This window comes from Parasteatoda tepidariorum, chromosome 1 (genome assembly GCF_982258835.1).
Source record: "Parasteatoda tepidariorum strain Cologne lab strain chromosome 1, Ptep-v5.0, whole genome shotgun sequence".
In the NCBI taxonomy this organism is placed as follows: domain Eukaryota; kingdom Metazoa; phylum Arthropoda; class Arachnida; order Araneae; family Theridiidae; genus Parasteatoda; species Parasteatoda tepidariorum.
In genome coordinates, this window is record NC_141755.1 from 22,901,972 (window position 1) to 22,923,033 (window position 21,062).

The window sequence follows — 21,062 nt, forward strand, 5'->3', positions numbered from 1 at the left end:
AATTTTTCAAAGTTCTGAGAAATGCATCGTATGCTTAAAATAAACAAATTAGAAATTAAAAGGAGGATGAAAGAAAGGGTAAAAATGATTTTCAGCAAAATACAATTAAAACTGAAAATGTTATTACTACACATTAATTTATTAAAAGTTTAGACAAGTACAGATGGGTGAAAAATTACTAGAACACGTTTGTATTAACTTTATAAAAATAATCATTCTTTTAACAGGAAACGTTTTTGAAAACAATTGGTATAATTTAAAAGACTATGATTGAAGCTTTTAGAAATGGTGTCGTTTTTACCCATTGAACATTCGGATAGACCAAAATGAGGAGATGGAAGTTAATAACTTCTTTGCAGCTTTAATACCAAAAATTTTCAAAGCTTTCTATGGGGATGTGGTACTTACATGTGAATGCTTTTAGAATTATCGTGTTAAAAAAAAAAGGAAAGGAGTTTTAAATTTCCTATGCTCATTTTGTCCTAAAAAGTTTGAATCATGATCCTTCAAATTGAACGAAAAAAATCTCTTATTACGTAATAAATTTTAAAAAAAAGCTTTTTTTTTCGCATTATACTGCGTAACGCAAGTTCTTATTCGTTCAGAATACACTAATTTCGGACCACACTTCTTCACAAACGGTTTCCAATTCTTACAGAAAATGAAGAGCTTATTGCTACTTGGATGGCGATGGGCACCAACTGCCTCTGGGCATTCAAACCATGCAAAGATCTCGCTAGTTTCTTTACTGATGCAATCCAAATCATCCTTATCACAATCTGCTTCGGGTGGTCCAATTGGTTTTGGAGTTGGAGTGGATTAATAATTGGAGTGGTAAGTGGTAAGGGTTGGTCATTCGTCAGGGAATCAAAGAAAAATAATTATTTAAAAAAATGTGCAATAAACTCCCAAAATAACTTGTTTTTAAATAAATAAAGCTTTAATATTTCTGATGTCATCTTTTACATAGTTGGAAAGAAACTCAAAATTTCCCCTTGCACCCATTATCCAAATTTTAGGATCCTAGTATGAACCGTTCAGGGGAGCTATGAGTGAAACACAAAGATACTCGCACAAAGTTTCATTTATTAGTACAGCATAAATATTGAATTCTGCAGCAAATATTTTTGTAATAAACATTTATTATATTAAGATTTATTTATATAAAGGGCAGTATTTTTGATTCTTTTTACATAACTATGAACCAAAAAACCAAGTATTACTTCAACGTAATAAAATAAAATAAAATAAAATTAAGTAAAATTAAATTAAAACAAAATAAAATAAAATCTTTCTTTTTCTTCATCTTAAGGCCTAACGCAAGTTCTCATTTGTTCAGAATACACTGATTTTTGACCACACTTCTTCACAAGGGGCTTCCAATTCTTACAGAAAATGAAGAGCTTATTGCTACTTGGATGGCGATAGGCTCCAATTGCTTCTGGGCATTCAAACCATACAGAAATATCACCAGTTTCTTTAATGATGCAATCCAAATCATCCTCATCACAATCTGTTTCAGGTGGCCCAGTTGGTTTTGGAGTTGGAGTGGTTGGCTGTGCAGTGGTGGGTGGGGTAGTAGTTGGTTGTATAGTCGTGGGAGGGATGGTGGTTGGCTGTGTAGTGGTAAGTGGGGTGGTTGGTTGTGTAGTGGTGGGTGGGGTGGTGGTTGGCTGTGTAGTGGTGGGCGGGGTCGTGGTTGGCTGTGGAGTGGTTGGTGGGGTGCAGGTGGTTGTAGTAGGTTCTGGTGTTGTTGGTATGGGAGTTGTACCGACTGTGGTTTCACCTAAATTTATAAAAAAAATTATTGTTTCATTTTTTATAAGATAGATGTTACACAATTTTGTTACATTATAAAAGAAATCACCTTCACCTGCCATGAGAGAATTACCAGATCATACGGAATTTCATGACCTACTTTACTCTCTATCATCTATAAGCATACATTCTATTTGTTATCGCAACTGTTATAATTTTACTATATTAAATTAGACCAACGATGGCTAACTGAGACGATAAAAAAATCGTAAGTACTAAATAAAATATTATTTTTAATTTGTGTTATTTTTTTCCTCCATGTTGTGAAGCTTTTTAATGTTCAATAAAAATAATAATAAAAAAATGCATGGGTTTAGAGACTTAGCTGTATTAGTTCATTTGAAAATTGCCTAATTATCCCCAAAAATAGATTGAATTTGGTATTTTTATTTATGGACAATTTATAATTTAGTATAGAGTAGTATGTTCTTTTTGAATTGCAACATGTTACATAATTTAAGAGCAACCATGGCTCAGTGGTATCAATGTGTAGATCTGGGATTCTATCCATGGCAGCAGTTTAAAGCCCGCATATATTCAGATCGATGGGAACCAGCTCTTCAAAGAAGTAAATCTGACCACACGTCCAAAATCATGCCTTTGGTCACAAAATTATGTAGCTGTAGTCTGATATCTTTGACCCCTCTTGCCAGAGAAAGGTTTTTACATACCTAATAGGTAGCTTTTAAGTTAGGCATATAGTTTATATTAAAAATATTAATAACTAGCATTAAAAGTGGAAAATTTCTTTTTGTAAGGATGGGAGTAGATGGAAGAGGATTGTCTAAGATTTGCAAATGTATTGCGTAGAAAAAAGCCCCAAATATGTACCTGGCACAACATTTATCTTAAAATCTTTTTATGATTAGTGATGCCACACGAATGTTATATATATATATATATATATCTGCAATATTTTTCTTTTTCTACAAGAATATAGATTTGTAAAATCACATGTTAATCTTCCAATTGATTCTCTCTTTCTCAGATTCATTGATGATCTATTACTAACTAACTCAGTGGCGCGACAGCCCATTAAGAGGGCCAAGGCCGACTGTGCCCATCTCAGTTTTCTTGACCTTGGGCTCTGGGGTGCAGGAGCATATGTTCCGGTCAGGTGGTCAGCCGAACGCGGAGCCCCCAGTGTTAGTTCCCAAGCATGCTTGGTACTCATTTTATCGACCCACTGAAGGGATGAAAGGCTGAGTCGGCCTTGCCCGGCCCAAGGATCGAACCAAGGACCTCTGGCACGGCAGCGCGAAGCGCTACCACTCAGCCACCGGGCGTCGATGATCTATTAGTTATTAATTTTAATGATTTCGATATTCTAGCAAAACATATTTATCCAAATGAATTAATTCTTAATAAAACAAATAATAGTAATTCTTCAGCAAATTTTTTAGATTTGACTCTTAATATTAATGCAGATAAAAATATTACATTTAAACTTTTTGACAAAAGAAATGAATTTAAATTTCCAGTTAAAAAATGCATAGATTTCAACTCTAACTTAGCCAATAAGGTTTTTTCTAATATTATTGCCAATCAAATTCATAGATTTTACAGGAATAATTCTAACTATAACGAGTTTTTATTAGATACTGATATATATAAAAACGATTTAATTAATAGCCATTTTCCTAGTTCATTTCTTAATTTCTATTTTAAAAAAATCTTAAAAAACTTGGTACATTAATTTTTAATTTTTATTTAATTTTTCTGTTTTAAGAATAAGCTCTGATTTTTTCAAGGTAGGAACTAACTATGATAAACTATTCCTAAAGCCACTGGACGGAATAGTTTGGATGTATGACCTTTTATACTGGATTAGTTAAATATTTTTTAGTTACTTTTTAATATTTGTAGCCTCTTAAAATTAATTTAATTTTAATTGTCCAGTATAATAAACAGTTTATTTATTTATTTAATTATTTTTATTTTTGTATAAGTGGAATGGGCTCTGGTTCGTAAAGAACCACCCCAAATGAATGCAGGTGATACGTGTATACTTTAAAATTATGTAAGGTTGTATGAATGAAGAATAAAACCTATAAACGGTTTTCTATTCCTGTATGCAGGCTCTGATTTTTAAATAAGTCACCCTATGAAAGATGGATATGTGTATTCTGTAAAATTATGTTAGATTTTTTGAATGAAGGATGAGTCTATAAACGGCTTTCTATCCTGACAGACTGACTTTTAAATTAATTTCCCTATTAATGATTTTTTTTTTTTTTTTTTTAAGACTGCTAATTTATTCAATCCGTTAAACATTTTTTTTTATTTCAATTTTATTACCTTTTTACTAATTGTTTCTCATAGATGGCAGCACTAATATTTTACCTAAACATTTTTTCTTCTTCTTCGATCAAATGTTTTTTTTTTAAATTTATTATATTCGATTCAAGCTATAAGCAATATTTTACATCTTCGCGATTTTTGTTAACTGTTTTATCATTGTACTTTTAAACCTAAACCGCGTTTTAATTCACGCCGGTAAGTTTGATTTCCTTTTGCATTTTTCTTTTATTTCATGATTTTTTACAACATTAGGTTTTTGCGATATCGACACATATAAAGAATAATTTTTATCTTAGGATAATTATTCTTTATTCAGAAATATCGCATTTATTTATGGCAATTAGATGTGTCTTGACAACGACTATTTGCCTTTACCATTCTTGTTTCTCTACCATTTAGTTTTTTATTTTTATTTTATTCATGTTTTTCATGTTAATTTGTGTTTATATATATATATATATATATATATATATATATATATATGTGTGTGTGTGTATAAGCACGTTAATGTTAATTTATAATCAGAGGTAAAATAGCAGAAAAAAAGCTAAAAATTACTAAAATGAAAAATTAATGGATAGATGATGCTTATCCGTTCAAGAGAACAACTCATTATTTTTCTGTACTACTCCGTTTCCTCGTAATTTTGAACCCAATTCAGAAGACAAGGTAGTGAGGGAACAAGCATTTGGCGGTGGACTAGCCTTTGTGGAAGACAATTTTCATGGCTATGCCATCACTCCGAAAGGAATAAATAAAATAGAAAATTGCTTGCCTGTCGTAAATTTTGACTCTTATGAGTTGGCTTCAAGCAGCAGCGTTATGAAAAATGATTTTAAATAGTTGGACGAAGAACATGTAATATTAAATTTAAAAAAAGAAATTGGAATTATTTAGTTTTGTTTATTACATCAGTAGTCTTGCATCTTAGTCTTGTGCATGATTTTGTAATATATATTAGTACCGTTACCGTTTCTTATAATTTTCTCTTTCTCCCCACTATAAGAAAAATGGGTATTTAGCTAGTACATTCGATAAAAAGAGAAATAGTAACTTGATTAGTGCGATGTATTGAATTTGATAAGAACTCACCACTTCTGTCATGACACATGGCAAAAATGAATGGTGCTGAACATTATCCAATTTAGAAAATAAGATTTTCTGATAATAAAAAAAGAGGAATGTCACAATATTTGAAGTGAAGCTGTTCATTTCTAGAAATAACATTCGAGAAAAATATATGTATACTTCATTGAATATTAAAAACGTATTCGCTTGATAGCTAAATATTTTAAAATATTTTGTTCTTAGTTATTTCGTTGTGGCACCTTAACAGGTTGAATACTTAAAACATCCCTTAAGGTGACAAGGGACTTTCAAAGAAGCAAAAATTTGTCAAAAAATCGATATTTTACATTTTATATTTCTGAAATCTTGGCATTTAACTGAACATTTAAAAAAAAAAATTTCTGGAATAAGAGCAAAACTGATGAAGTTATGACCATTTCAGTTTTGACCACATCCCTTTGTTTACCTTTTTTTGAATGCAGGTAACTGTTAAAATTAGTTTAGTTTAAAATTAATTTTAAATTAGTTAAATATTTTGTTAATTTTTTTAAAGAAATTTAAAGTCTATTATTATTAAACTATTTCATTAGACAATATTTATAGGTATTTATATTAAAAACAAAAAATATTTGTTCAGAAGTAAAATTTGCAATGAAAAAGTATTAAATGTCTTTTTTCTCAAAATGTCTTTTTTGACAAATTTACAAATTTCAAACTGTTCCAGCGTAATGAATTTTCGTTCTATTGACCTGAGAATTTAATGCTATATATTGATGGATATTATTAACATTTTGTTGGAAAAGTTTTTTTTTTGAATTAAGTGAATAGAATTTTTTTAATACATGATATTTTATAGAGGTATGATGATTTTTTCCTAAAAATGTAGGTTTTTTACTTTTTTTTTAATGTTATTTCTTTCTATAATAAAAAATAAAAAAAGTACTCCCAACAATTTTTTCAATATTACGTAATATGTAATATTTTAAAAGAATTTTGTCATTTTGACAAAATTTCAGACGCGAGGAGTAATATAAAAAAACATAAAAAAATCAAAAATTATAATTTTTTAATTTCTTAAATTTTGAAACATTTCTTTGAAATTTTGAATAAAAGTTGTTTTTAACAATATAAATGTATTCTGAAAATTTCAAGCAAATCCCTTCATAATTACAAAAAAAAAATTTGAAAGTCCCTTGTCGCCTTAAAATGACTCACCTAGGGTTCCTCAAAGTTTAGCGAGCTGGAATTAACGCAAATATTGTAAACATTTGTATGCTCACAGGAGAAAAAAAATCTTTCATTACTTGTCGGTCTTTTTCTTGATCCACAATTCACTTCCCCGCCTGGTTTACACTGTTTTTTGACTCCGTCAAAAAGAAAATTATTTCCACATGTTCTCAATTTTGGAAAAAAGAAAGTGCATTGGTAGTATTTGGAACAGTCATTTGGATCAGGAAAATATCCCCCGAAGCTTGGACACTGGAATGGAACATCTGTAACATACAGAAAATACACTAATTACCTTAAAAGTATATTTTTATATGAGCTGTGCCGAACATTTGTATAGAAAACTATTTGTTGCTCAGGTTTTGTGTACAAATGTGACTTTTGAAATTTTTCCAGAAATTATATTAACAGTTTTAAACTAATTTCAGTGTGCTCAAGTGCGTGAAAATGTCATGTTTGGTATTTACTTATTTTTATGGCAACAACGACAGCAACATCGTTAATACAGCTGTAATAAAGCACTATTATTTCCCTAATTTAGGCAGCTAGACAATTTTGACTTTCTGTTTAGACAACATTGTTTAGTTAAATTTTGTTCTTATTTTTTAAGTTTAAGAATATAATTTTTTTCATAATAAGAGGTAAAATATTTTATTTTTTTTAAAAAGTAGGAATTAATCAAGCCAGAAAAATCTACTCATACTGTAATAGCTACCTAAATAATAATCGTATAAATGTGAATATTCCATAGAAAACCATTGAATTTAACCAAAAAATAACTTACCAACAAATAGGGAATTAAACCAGTATACAAACATGCTAAAAATTTATTGATTTATACAGTAATATCCAAATGACGGTTTTTTTTCGCAAGTTCGTTTAAAATGTCTTCTACAGCTGGGGTAAATTTTCTATGAATGCTTAAAAGCTCCAATCCATTCATTCTATTATTTCCCGTTGAGTTGCGTAAATAAGTCTTCAAACGGCGTAAAGTCGAAAGGGATCTTTCGTTTGCACTCGCAGAGCATCCGCCACAGTTTTTGGAACACTACCTCCGTCTTCACTAATCCTTTTTAATCTTTTATACCAGAATTTTAGTTCAGACTTAAGGCTTTCTTTACAGGTATCCAAATATTGAGTGCATGATTCCACCAATGCTTCAAAATCTTTTATGTTTGAAGGTTGGCAAATGAAAGGATCGGCAGGTAGAAGACACTGAAATCCTTTCAAAATATCACGATGCGATACAAATCTTAAGTCTAATTGTGTTATAAAATTTTCTATGAATGGAATAAAAGCACTAAATCTGAAATATGTTTAGGGTGTCGATGAGGGAAAATTATCGCGATTTTTCTGTACCCCGTTATTCTAGGGATTTGTATGGAAGTGGAAGATCCAATGCTTGTTAGCATAAGAGAAGAAGAGCTGAATATATCAGAGAATGTTTCAGTGGCATTTTCACGCATTAATTTCAGATCTTTAATGATATCTTCTGCAAGACTCACTGCCTCTATCAAATCTATGCTTGGTTTTTGTAGGTATCTACAAAGATGGATTGTTATGGTGAAAACTTTGTAAAATGCACAAAAGAGATATTACGAACTGGCAATTAGATACTGTGCACAGTAAAGAATTAGCTTGGGTAGCTGATTCCTTATCCCTCCATTCTGATATTTTTTTGTAGTGTTTCAGCGATAAGCTCGAAAAGTTCCACCACAGCGGTTACTGGGTCGTATCTTTCCATCCAACGGGTTGCACATAGCTGTTTAATTTTCTCCCTCTTAGAGCTGGTTTCCATCTCCTCTATTGCTGAAGATAGGACATACTGTCTTTTTGGCGTATTTAAAAAGTCGTATAATGTTTTAATTGTCCCTAAGCAATTTCTAATGCCAGTTATTTCGCATGCATTTGATACAGCCAAATTGAGGCTATGAGCAGAGCAATGTACATAGAGTGCTGATCGGACAATACTTCTTACGTGGGCTTGTACACCATTAATTTTTCCACTCATTGATGCAGCACCACCGTACCCCTGTCCACGTAACTTTTTTATATCAACTTTCATAGACTGTAATTGGTCTAACATTGTTGTTGCTATTGCTTTTCTGGTTAAGTCATGCTGTTCGGTGATGTTAAATTTTTTTTTATCGACATATCGAACGCAAAACGATAATTGCTCTATACCTGCAATATCAGTTGTTTCATCTGCAAGAATGGAAAATCAAGTTGCATCATTAATCTTGCTGACTAGTTTTTGCAGGATTAAAATATTGCAAACCTCAATAAGTTCTGAAATCGAGGCGTGGTATACTGAGCATTTTTTCTGCTTGACTCTAAAATGTTCTTAAGAGTCGAATCGTTCTTACTCCGGAAACGAAGCAATGCCCGAAAATTTTTGTCATTCTCTTCACCTGGTTGTTCAGCAATTATTCCCTAATCTTTATGTCCTCTTAGAGCGAGACCTTAATTTCCACAAAATAGGATGGTTTCAATGATTAGAGTAATGTTTTTTCTATTTTCTAATTTTCTTCTGCTTGCTGCACTGTCAGCTTCATCTTTCTAAGTAAAATATCGTTTAATGTCCCAGCAGTTCCGATCGATTTTTTGTGATAAAGACATTTCTCGTGTTCAGAAAATCACTCTACAGCATTTTTCCAGTTGTCAAATTTTGCATTGCACAGATGGCCTAAAGGTTGCTTTCCAGAATCGGCACCACTTGGGGCGAAAAGTACACAAAATTTGCAAAAAGCACCACCCTTAACCTCTGAATATGCAAGCCATTCCCAGTGATAAAACCATTTGTACTGAAATTTCAATTTTCTTTTTCCTTTTTCAGGAAAAAAAAAGCTGGATTTGGTTCCCAAAATTTTTTTAGTACATCCAGTTTTTTATCCTCGCATGTATTATCTTCCGAAAAAAGTCCAATGTCATATGGGTGGGAAGTAACACTTTGAGGGCCACTTTCACATTCATCAGATTTTATTACGCTAGAAAAGTTTTCGTCAACGGAAGTACATTTCTCTTCAACAGAAAAACTTACATTGGTACTAGATGCTGTCCCCTCACTAATTTCTAATCGTGACTTTTTCTCAAAGTAATTAAATTTTTTGAAATTCTTGCGTTTTGACATCCTAAAGATCCAAGAACAGTAAAAATATATACATATATATTGGCACAGAAATATCCGCTAAGCTACGATCTCAAAGCTTCGAGCTGTAATGAAATACTTCAACGAGAACAGTATCTCCAAAACAAAACAGATTTAGCGATGAGCTCCGAAAGACAAGTGGCAGAGATAATTCTCAGTTTGAATAACTTACTTCACTGTACTCCGTTCCCCCTTTCATATAACTTTTTTTTACCGCAACTACTAAATTCTCAAATTGTCTCAAAGACGACAGAACGTCTACGATTCCAGACCTCGGGAATGCTAGCCAGTCTCGAAAACTATCGCGACTGGCAGGACAGAAAGGAAACAGCGATCGGGGATCGCCCGTAACAGTATCACGTGAATTTGGTTTCAAAAGTATAACCCTATTATTGTAAATGTTTTTTCAGTATACTGAGAAATACCGTGAGAAAAAAAAGTAGGCATAAGGCAAATAAAAATCTATAGTCTTAAAAAATTATAGCCCGCATAATTTCTGCTAAAATTTTTATTTTTGTCTGTATTATTTTGAAAATTCACTTTGTCTGAGCTCAAGGGGGGGTGTTTAAACCCCTACCCCCCCCGCGTTTGCCCCTGCTGTCAGCATCGTGACAGCTAAAACAAGGGTAGTTCCATTGAGAGCAATTTCACTCCCACGTATTAAATTATAGGCAGTGCATCTGCTATCTAAATTGTTTGATACAATTTCAAGATCGATGAATAAATTCTTGGATCAAGTTCTACGTTGCATGGATTCAGAAATAATTTTTAGCTGGATACGATCAGATTCATTAAAAGATCAATTTGTCAGAAAAAAGTAGCCACGATCACATCTTTGACTGAATCAATAACTTGGCATCACGTCTCTGGTCATTCCAATACTGCCGACAGTGCCTCTCGAGGAATATTTTCCGAAGAAGCTGATGGACTTGAAACTTTAGTGACAGGGTCCAGATCGGCTGACTAATGCAAATTCAGCATTTATTGAAGCCAAACTATGTTCACACTTCCATCCCTGACTCTATAATACACGCCTCATCAGTTGAAAGTAATTCCATTCAAGATTTAATTCAAAAATATTCATCATTCAGCAAATTAATAAGAGTGATTGCTTGGTGTAAAAGATTCATTTTCAGCTCGAGAAATTCAGAAAGTAAGATTAAGGGTAGTCTTCTAGTTTGAGAACTGGATAATTCTCCTATTGTCATTATTAAAGAAATTTAAAGGGTAAATTTCAATGCTGAAATGAGGTCAATTAAAACTAAAGGCTGTGTTTCAAGAAACTTTAAAATTCCTAACCCTTTCATAACCATAACCCTTTCTAGACTCTGACAAGGTCTTAAGAATTGGAGGGAGATTCAAAAATTCAAATCTGACTCTGTCGGCCAAACATCCCATTCTTTTACCCCGAAGTCATTATTTAGTCAATCTCATTATAAAATACTATTTATAAGCTTCTGTTACATTCTGGCACCTCCATTGTTTTATCTTTAATTCGACAAAAATTTTAGTTTCCAGCTGGAAGAAGCATGGAAAAAAAATTCTTAGATGCTGTATAACTTGTTCAAATGTAAATGCTGTTTGCACAAGCCAGCTCATGGCCAATTTGCTTCATGAACGAGTTATTCCATTAAAACCTTTCCAACGTGTTGGGCTGGACTCTGCAAGCCCAATTTCAACCAAACCAAATTTACCCAGATCTAAAGACATCCTAAAGTCGTACATTGCACTTTTCATCTCTTTAGCTACGAATTCTGTCCACTTGGAACTTGCCTCTGATTTGTCAACAAAAGCCTTCGTAGCATCTTTTCGTCGATTTATTGCGAGACGAAGGTTGCCCTCTGTTGTATACAGTGGTAGTGCCACAAATTTTAAGGGAGCCAGTAACTTTTCGAAGTCTCTGTACAAAATTGTACGAGACAATTCAGTCTAAGATTTTTCCAGCAACCTTCAAATCTCATGACACTTTATTCCACTTGCGACATCTCATTTTGGCGGACTCTGGGAGTCCATCATTAAATCAACCAAGACACACCTGCTGAAAGTATGCGGCTCAGCTATACTGAATTTTGAAGAACTGGCTACGCTCTTGTGTCAAATTGAGGCTTGCTTCAATTCTCGATCGTGAAGTCCATTAACCTCTGAAATAAGTGATCTAGAGGCTCTTAACACAGTACATTTTCTTGTGGGTGCTGTACTTCGTGCCTTGCCTGAGAGAGACCCATCACGTCTACGTGTCTCTAGTCTAGATGGCCTTTAATTCAAAACTTCGCGCTCAATTTTAGACCAAATGGAGTTTTCTTTTTTCATCATGTATTAAAATTTTAACGAAATGTTAATGCATAATTTTTTTAAAAATAAATTATGCGAATCTTATAAAATTTATTTTTTATTTCAAAATAAAGTTATATGAAAAAATTAAATAAAAAATTTACCTTTAGGAGTTGTGGTTCCAATTATACCATTCGTCGTCATTTTGTCATCTGGAAAAAAAAAATTTGTGTTACGAACGAGGTACAAAGATGACTTTGATGCAATTCTAGGGAAAGAATAATGATAAAAAAAATTATGCATAATATATCTTTTTTTTACCAAAGCACATTTTGCAAAATTTGTGTGAACATAGATATTTTTAATTAAACTTTGTTTTACTTATTGAAAAAAGGAAATGGAATTATTTTAAACGAACAAATTAGAGAAAAATTTTGTACTGTGGATTTACATATCTAAAACTTAATGGAATTTTTAAAATTTAATCTATGATGAAACATAAACTAATATAAAAATGGTACTGTAATCACCGCTCATAACTATATTTTAGAAAACTTTTTAAAAAGGAAGTGAAAAACATGCGCAGTTGAGATACCATGAATAAATATTTAAGCAAGGAGAAAACGCTAACACTTTTCAGAATTCGTTGAAACAAAGCAAGATTAAAAATATTTTGCTTGTATATAATGAGTTAGTTTCAAACAACAGCGTAATGAAAAATGATTCTAAATATTGGAAGGAAAACAAGTAATAGTAAATTTTGAAAAAATTGGAATTATTCAGTTTTACTTATCATGTCAGCTTATGCTTAGTCTTGTGCATGATTTTGTAATCTTTATTAATACCAGTTTTGATAGTTTGCTCTTTTTCCACCTTATAAGAAAAACGGGTATTTAGCTATCATATTCTATAAAACGAGAAATAGGAATTTGATTAGTGCAATGGAAAAATATGTATTGAATTGGATAAGAACTCACCACTTTCGTCATCACATACGGCAATAATGAATGGAAGACAAACTGTGCCCAACAATATCCAATTTAAAAAATGTGTTTTTCTGAAAAAGAATAAGCGATGGAAAAAAGTAAGAAATGTAAAGTTATTCTTTAGAGATAATATTCGAAAAAAATATATGCATACTTCATTGAATATTAAAAACGTATTCGCTTGATCGCTTGAATTTGTTCTTAGTTATTTCGTAGTGGCACCTTAGCAGGATGAATATTTAAAACATCCCATAAAATGACTTACCTAGGACTCCTCAAAGTTTAGCGAGCTAGAAATAACGCAAATATTGTAAACATTTGCATGCTCACAGAAAAAAAATTTTTTTCGTTACTTGTCGGTCTTTTTCTTGATCCACAATTCACTTCCCCGCCTGGTTTACACTGTTTTTTGACTCCGTCAAAAAGAAAATTATTTCTACATGTTCTTAATCTTGGAGAAAAGAAAGTGCATTGGTAGTATTTGGAACAGTCATTTGGATCAGGAAAATATCCCCCGAAGCTTGGACACTGGAATGGAACATCTGTAACATACAGAAAATACACTAATTACCTTAAAAGTATTTTTTTATATGAGCTGTGCCGAACATTTATATAAAAAACTATTTGTTGCTCAGGTTTTGTGCACAAATTTGATTTTTGAAATTTTTCCAGAAACTATATTAACAGTTTTACGTTAACGTCATATTTTAGTTTCGATATTAAGTAGGAAAATTCCGTACAATAATATATTTTTTGGCGAGTTTGGTAGAATATTGGTGATCGAAATGGGCTACACGTGGCGTAGAGCAGAACTTTCTACTCATGGCAACACTTCGCCTGATTTCATCATTAGCGTGTGGAGAGTCATAGGAGTAGGGAGTACTTCAGTTTGTCTCTCGATTTTCAAATAGATTAAAATCTTAAGTTAGGAAACTTGATGGTAGGGGAGAGTGGGGTCAATTGTAACATTTTTTAATTAACTATTTTTAACTAACAAAAATTCCACTATATTATTAGTATTAATTGAAAGACGAGTAAAGTAGACTATCCTCTACTAGAAAAAAAAATATATACCTTATTTTAAATGTTATTATTTTAGTTATTAACAATTTTTGACAGTCGTGCACTTGTTACAATTATCCCCACTTACGGAGTCAATTGTAACAGTTCATAAATTCAACTAAAGCATAGTTAATTATGCATATTATCGTAGTTGGGATATATATTTTTATTGATCAAAATAGTAGTGATATTTTAGGAATAAAAATAATAATGACCAGAGACCTAAAGGGTTAAACTTTTAACTTTAAGGGGTTAAAAATTTTAATTTATGCTGTGAAAGGTGACAAATAAAATAATGCACGTGCAACATAATATAGATGATATAGGAAACTATTGGTGGTTCTTAAAGAGTTAAGTAATGGTTTGTAAACATAAGAAATGGGACCTAAGGGGTTAAACAATTGCAATTGAAATTATGAATTTTATTTTCAGCTGTTACAATCGTCCCTTTACTTATTGTTACAATCGTCCCCAAGACGCCATTTCAGCTTCATTTGTAAAAAACTATTCTAGTTAATTAACAAAACTAATCTTTTTTCTCTTGAAATGCTAATTAAGGCGCCCACTTACATATTCGGCTAATAATTTTTATTTGTTTAAGCAAAATTACTTTGCTACAATATAATATTCTAATACCAGAAAAAGTACTTACGTAGCGTGAAAATATCTTTTGTGATGTAACTCTTTCAAAAGTAAATAAAAATGGTTGCCAGCAGGGGTGTACATATAGATTTATTAAATACACCTTGTGCGCCACCTAGGAGCCAAATCCAGAACCCGACACTCGAAATTTTTGCTCTGTTACAATCGTACCCTGTTACAATTGACCCCACTCTCCCCTACTGAAAACTACATTGAGCATACTTCTGAAATGAAAAAAAAATTTAAAAATATTAAGAAAATGGAAAATATCGTAATACATTCCTGTACAACTGAGAAAAGGAGAAAGGGGAAAGGAGAACGGTCAAGACATGGAACCGATCTTCTCCCCAGGTGGCGTGTTCGAGAGTTGTGATAGCAAATAGTGGTTTATTCAAGTCTGAATGAGTCCTGTATCAAAAATGACTTTTGATTTGAAAATAAATAAAGAAATAGATAGATATGCAAGATTAGTTTTTTTTTTCTGATCTAAATGTGAGATTTATATTTTCACTGAAACTCAAAATTAGTTCCACAATTTGATGACGGATGGCGCTGCCCTATAAGTTGTTGTTGTTGTTGTTACTTTACGTCGCACTAGAGCTGCACAATGGGCTATTGGGGACGGTCTGGGAAACATCCCGGAGGATGATCCGAAGACATGCCATCACAATCTTGATCCTCTGCGGAAGGGATGGCACCCCCGCTTCGGTAGCCCGACGACCTGCGCGCGAAGTCGAGCACTTTACGGTAGCACAGTTTAACGAGGACCAATACCGCACACCCTCGATCCCTACGCAGACTGATCCAAGTGGTCACCCACCCGCACACTGACCGTAGCCAGTGATGCTTGACTTCGGTGATCTGCTGGGAACCGTGTCTTAACGATCAGTCCACTGCGGGACTGGCGCTGCCCTATAAAAAAATTAAATAATAGTTGTATGAAGAAACATCATTTGTAGGGAGAACGTGGTTTGGCAGAAGTACAAACTAGTAGGCATCTGTGCAACCATTTCAGCTCGAATTGTCTGGATTATAGCAGAATGCATTCTTTTAGTTTTTACCCAGTCAGCAGCGCCATCAGGTAATAAATTTTGTAACTAATCTTAGGAGTTATAGATAAAAAGGAATGAAAATCTGGTCTTCTAAGAATATGACGCCCCTCGTAAACAGAGACAAAAGTAAGGTATTCACTGGAAATTTTCTATACTCCTTTCCGGTTTTAAATTCTTGTTATTGTTTGCACTAAAGTCTCCATTCATTTACAGTTACAAGGTTAAACATTTTTATCATGTATTAAAATTTTAACAAAATGTTAAAGCATAAACTTTTTTTAAAGCACAAATGTTATTAATATTTTACAATTTATTTCTTAATTTAAAACGATGTGCTATGAAAAAATTAAACAAAAACATTTACCTTTAGGAGTTGTGGTTTCAACTATCCCATCCGTCGTCCTTTTGTCATCTGGAAAAATAATTTTTTTGTTTCACGAATGAGGTAGAAAGATGACTTTGACGCAATTCTAGAGATGGAATAATATTAATAAAAAAATGATACATAAAGTATTTTTTTTACTAAAGCACAGTTGGCAAAATTTGTTTCAAAATAGATGTTTTTAATAGAATTTTGTTTTACTTATTGTGAAAAGGAAATGGAATTATTTCAAACGAACAAATTAAATAAAAATTGTGCACTGGGAATTTACATATATAAAACTAAATGGAATTTTGAAAATTTAATCTTAAATGAAAAATAAACTAGTATAAAAATTAATCTGTAATCACTAATCACAGCCCATAACATATATTTTAGAAAACTTTTTAAAAATAAAGTGAAAAAACTTGCACAGTTCAGAGAGATCATAAATAAATATTTAAACAAGGAGAAAACACAAACACTTTATCAAAATTCTTTGAAACAAAGCAGGATTAGAAAAAAAAATGAAAACCAATTGATTTGAGGAAGCTTAAAAGTGTTTCAAATAAGCATTTTTAACTACTTCGCTGTTTCCTCAGGATAACAAACAAGTTTTTACGCTTTTAATCTATCATTCATCGTTAATAATTCAAGAAGTTTCGATTTTCGTTTTTATGGTTCAACACTAACTTGCGACCTTTGCTGAAGATATTTAACTGACTTCGTATTTGAAAAGGAATAAAAATCAGTGAGCGTTCCTTATTGAACACCATAAATGTCTCTTTTTAAACTCCTTGTCAAAGATGCATGAAAAATCCGTATTTTAGTGACGAAAAAATAGAAATTCGATTGAAATCTAACGAATCAATACTGAAGAAGGTGAGGTTAAAGACAACGAAACGGATTTTCTCGGCTAATGAAGCTTAGATGTAGTTTCGAATAATCAATTTTCAACTTTTCTCAGTTTGAACAGGGTAATCAATCAAGCTTAAGGCTTGTTTCCCACCTTGATGAGTCGTTTTATTTAGTTAAGGTTTTTTGTTTTTATTCTTTTCTTAAATATGGCTTTGTAACATTCAATATTCATGCTTTTTGTCTTCCTTTTGTTTTGGTTATATTAATACAATATCAGAAAGCACTCCTTTCCGTGGATATGATCGTGTGAACTGATGAAGAGATTATATCTTTACATTTTTTGTTTTCTAATTTAGTATTTATTATTCCTTAAATATTTTTTAAAAATATTGTACTTTAATAATTTTTCTTCTTCTCATTTAATTAATCTTTATTATTTTCAACCTTTTCTTTATATTTTAAACTTATTTTATGAGATCTATATGCTTGCAGTTTAGGCGCAATAAATAAAACTTATTAATTTTCTTCCTTTTTCTCTTTTTTCTTTTATCCCTCTTGTCTTTATTTTTATATACATGTATATATGTACATATATTAATAATTCTAAAGTTGTCTAAGACCACATATTTAATTTATTTATAGTCTCGCTTTTGAAAAGCGTTTCCACAAAACGAAATAAATTAAAACCAACGGCAAATTGAAATAACAAAACAGTAATTGAAAACTAAGCCAATGTTCCAAAATTCAGAATTAATGATAAACGATACTTATAAGTTCAAGGGAACTGCACATTATTTTTCACACACAAGGAATAACACATTATTTAGCTATACTACTTCGTATCATTGTAATTTTGAACCCAATCCAGAAGACAATGGAATTGAGGGCTATACCACTCCCCTCGAAAGGAATAAATATCGTAGAAAATCGTTTGCCTGTCGTAAATTGTGACTATTATGAGTTGGTTTTGAGCAACAGAGTTATAAAAAATGATTCTAAATATAGTTTATTTTCATTTTAATGTGGAAAACGTCTAGAAAAAAAAAATAAAGTTTTTTTTTTAATTTATTTTTTATTTTTTATTATTTTTTTATTTATTTAATAACGTTAAATCCCCTGTAAGGAGAACAAATAATAATAAATTTTAAGAAAATGGAATTATTAAGTTCTTCAGCAGTATATTCGTAGTCTTTTGCATTATTTTGTAATTTTTATTAATACCGTTTCATTGTTAGTTTTCTCTTTTTCCCCCCTATAAGAAAAACGGGTATTTACCTAGTATATTCTATAAAAGGAGAAATAGGAATTTGTTAAGTGCAATGAAAAAATATGTAGAAAAACATATAGCTGAAGACAAACTGTGTCCAACATTATTCAATTTAAAAAAGTATGTTTTTTCTGATTAAAAAAAATTAAGCGATGGCATAGTATTTGAAAAAAAAAAGTAAAGTTGTTCATTTTTAGAAATAACATTCGAGAAAAATATATGTATACTTCATTGAATAATAAAAGCATACTCGCTTGATCGCTAAATATTACAAAATATTTAGTCCTTAGTTATTTCGTAGTGGCACCTTAGCAGGATGAATACTTAAAACATCCCGTAAAATGACTCACCTAGGGTTCCTCAAAGTTTAGCGAGCTGGAATTAACGAAAATATTGTAAACATTTGTATGCTCACAGAAAGAAAAAAAATCTTTCATTACTTGTCGGTCTTTTCCTTGATCCACAATTCACTTCCCCGTCTGGTTTACACTGTTTTTTGACTCCGTCAAAAAGAAAATTATTTCCACATGTTCTCAATTTTGGAAAAAAGAAAGTGCATTGGTAGTATTTGGAACAGTCATTTGGATCAGGAAAATATCCCCCGAAGCTTGGACACTCGAATGGAGCATCTGTAACATACAAAAAATACACTAATTATCTTAAGAGTATATTTTTATATGAGCTGTGCCGAACATTTATATAGAAAACTATTTGTTGCTCAGGTTTTGTGTACAAATGTGATTTTCGAAATTTTTCCAGAAACTGTATTAACAGTTTTAAATTAATTTCAGTGTGCTCAAGTGCATGAAAATGTAATGTTTGGCATTTACTTATTTTTATGGCAACAACGACAGTAATATAGTTAATACAGCTGAAATTTTAAGAGAACGTCATATTTTAGTTTCGATATTAAGTAGGAAAATTCCGTACAATAATATATTTTTTTGATGAGTTTGATAGAATATTGGTGATACGTGGCGTAGAGCAGAACTCTCTACTCATGGCAACAATTCACATGCTTTCATCATTAGCGTATGGAGAGTCATAGGAGAAGGGAGTACTTCAGTTTGTCTCTCGATTTTCAAATAGATTAAAATCTTAAGTTAGGAAACTTTATGGTACTGAAAACTACATTGAACATAGTTCTGAAAGAAAAAAAATAAAAAAAATATTTGTGACAGTTAAATACGAAAAATATTAAGAAAATGGAAAATATCGTAATATATTCCTGTACAACTGCGAAATGGAGGAGGGGGAACGGAGTACGTTTAAGACATGGAACCGATCTTCTCACCAGGTGGCGTATTCGAGAGTTGTGATAGCAAATAGTGGTTTATTCAAGCCTGAATGAGTCCTGTATCAAAAATGACTTTTGATTTGAAAATCAATAAAGAAACAGACAGATATGCAAGATTTGTTTTTTTTTTCTGATCTAAATGTGAGATTTATATTTTCACTGAAACTCAAAATTAGTTCCACAATTCGATGACGGATGGCGCTGCCCTATAAAAAAATTAAATAATAGTTGTAAAAAGAAACATCATTTGTAGCGAGAACGTGGTTTGGCAGAAGTACAAACTAGTAGGCATCTGTGCAACCATTTCAGCTCGAATTGTCTGGATTGTAGCAGAATGCATTCTTTTAGTTTTCACCCAGTCAGCAGCGCCACCAGGTAATAAATTTTGTAACTAATCTTAGGAGTTATAGATAAAAAGGACTGAAAATCTGGTCTTCTAAGAATATATCACCTCTCGTAAACAGAGACAAAAGTGAAGGTATTCACTAGAAATTTTCAATATTCCTTTCCGGTGTAAGATTCTTGTTATTGTTTGCACTAAATTCTCCATTCATTTACAGTTACAAGGTTAAAAATTTTTGTCATGTATTAAAATTTTAACAAAATATTAAAGCATAAACTTTTTTTAAAGCACAAATGTTATTAATATTTTACAATTTATTTCTTATTTCAAAACGATGTGCTATGAAAAAATTAAACAAAAACATTTACCTTTAGGAGTTGTGGTTTCAACTATCCCATCCGTCGTCATTTTGTCATCTGAAAAAATAATTTTTTTTGTTTTACGAACGAGGTAGAATGATGACTTTGATGCAATTCTAGAGATGGAATAATAATAATAAAAAAATGATGCATAAAGTATTTTTTTTACTAAAGCACAGTTGGCAAAATTTGTTTCAAAATAGATGTTTTTAATAGAATTTTGTTTTACTTATTGTGAAAAGGAAATGGAATTATTTCAAACGAACAAATTAAATAAAAATTGTGCACTGGGAATTTACATATATAAAATTAAATGGAATTTTTAAAATTTAATCTAGAATGAAAAATAAACTAGTATTAAAATGATTCTGTAATCACCGCCCATAGCATATATTTTAGAAAGCTTTTTAAAAATGAAACGAAAAAGCTTGCACAGTTCAGAGAGATCATAAGTAAATTTTTAAACAGGGAGAAAACACAAACACCTTATCAAAATTCTTTGAAACAAAGCTGGATTAGAGGAAATCAAATCCAGTTGATTTGAGGGAGCTTCAAATTGTCTCAAGTAAGCATTTTTTATTACTTTGCAGTTTCTTTTGGCAAACAAACAATCTCTTACGACTTTAATCACTCATTCATCGTTAATAATTCAAGAAGTTTTCATTACGTTTTTCTTTTTTATGATTCAACACTAGCTTGCGACCTTTATTGCAGATATTTAACTGACTTCATATTTATATAAAAAAAAATAGAGTGTTCCTTATTGATCCCCATTAATGTATATTTTTAAACTCCTTGTCAAAGATGCATGAAAAATCCGTATTTCAGTGACGAAAAAATAGAAATTCTATTGAAATCTAACGAATCAATACTGAAGAAGGTGAGGTTAAAGACAACGAAACGGATTTTATCCCCTAATGAAACTTAGATGTAGTTTCGAATAATCACTTTTCACCTTTTCTAACACTCCAACGGCAATCAAGCAGGCTTTCGTCTTTTAAG

At 31.5% G+C, this 21,062-nt stretch overlaps 1 protein-coding gene across 1 annotated transcript in view; it reads right to left on the bottom strand.

Moving 5' to 3' along the window:
* Positions 1 to 639: 639 nt before the first annotated feature.
* The window catches only part of LOC147816313 (uncharacterized), a 28,073-nt gene continuing 7,650 nt past the window's right edge, over positions 640 to 21,062 (bottom strand). Inside the window, exons 5-11 of the mRNA XM_087160314.1 lie at positions 20,070 to 20,117; positions 18,502 to 18,690; positions 15,940 to 15,987; positions 13,173 to 13,361; positions 11,998 to 12,045; positions 6,492 to 6,680; positions 640 to 1,786 (exon numbers count right to left, since the gene is read on the bottom strand). Of these exons, the coding sequence (XP_087016440.1) occupies positions 1,308 to 1,786; positions 6,492 to 6,680; positions 11,998 to 12,045; positions 13,173 to 13,361; positions 15,940 to 15,987; positions 18,502 to 18,690; positions 20,070 to 20,117 (1,190 nt within the window). The 3' untranslated portion in view covers positions 640 to 1,307. The remainder of the gene's footprint in view (positions 1,787 to 6,491; positions 6,681 to 11,997; positions 12,046 to 13,172; positions 13,362 to 15,939; positions 15,988 to 18,501; positions 18,691 to 20,069; positions 20,118 to 21,062) is intronic.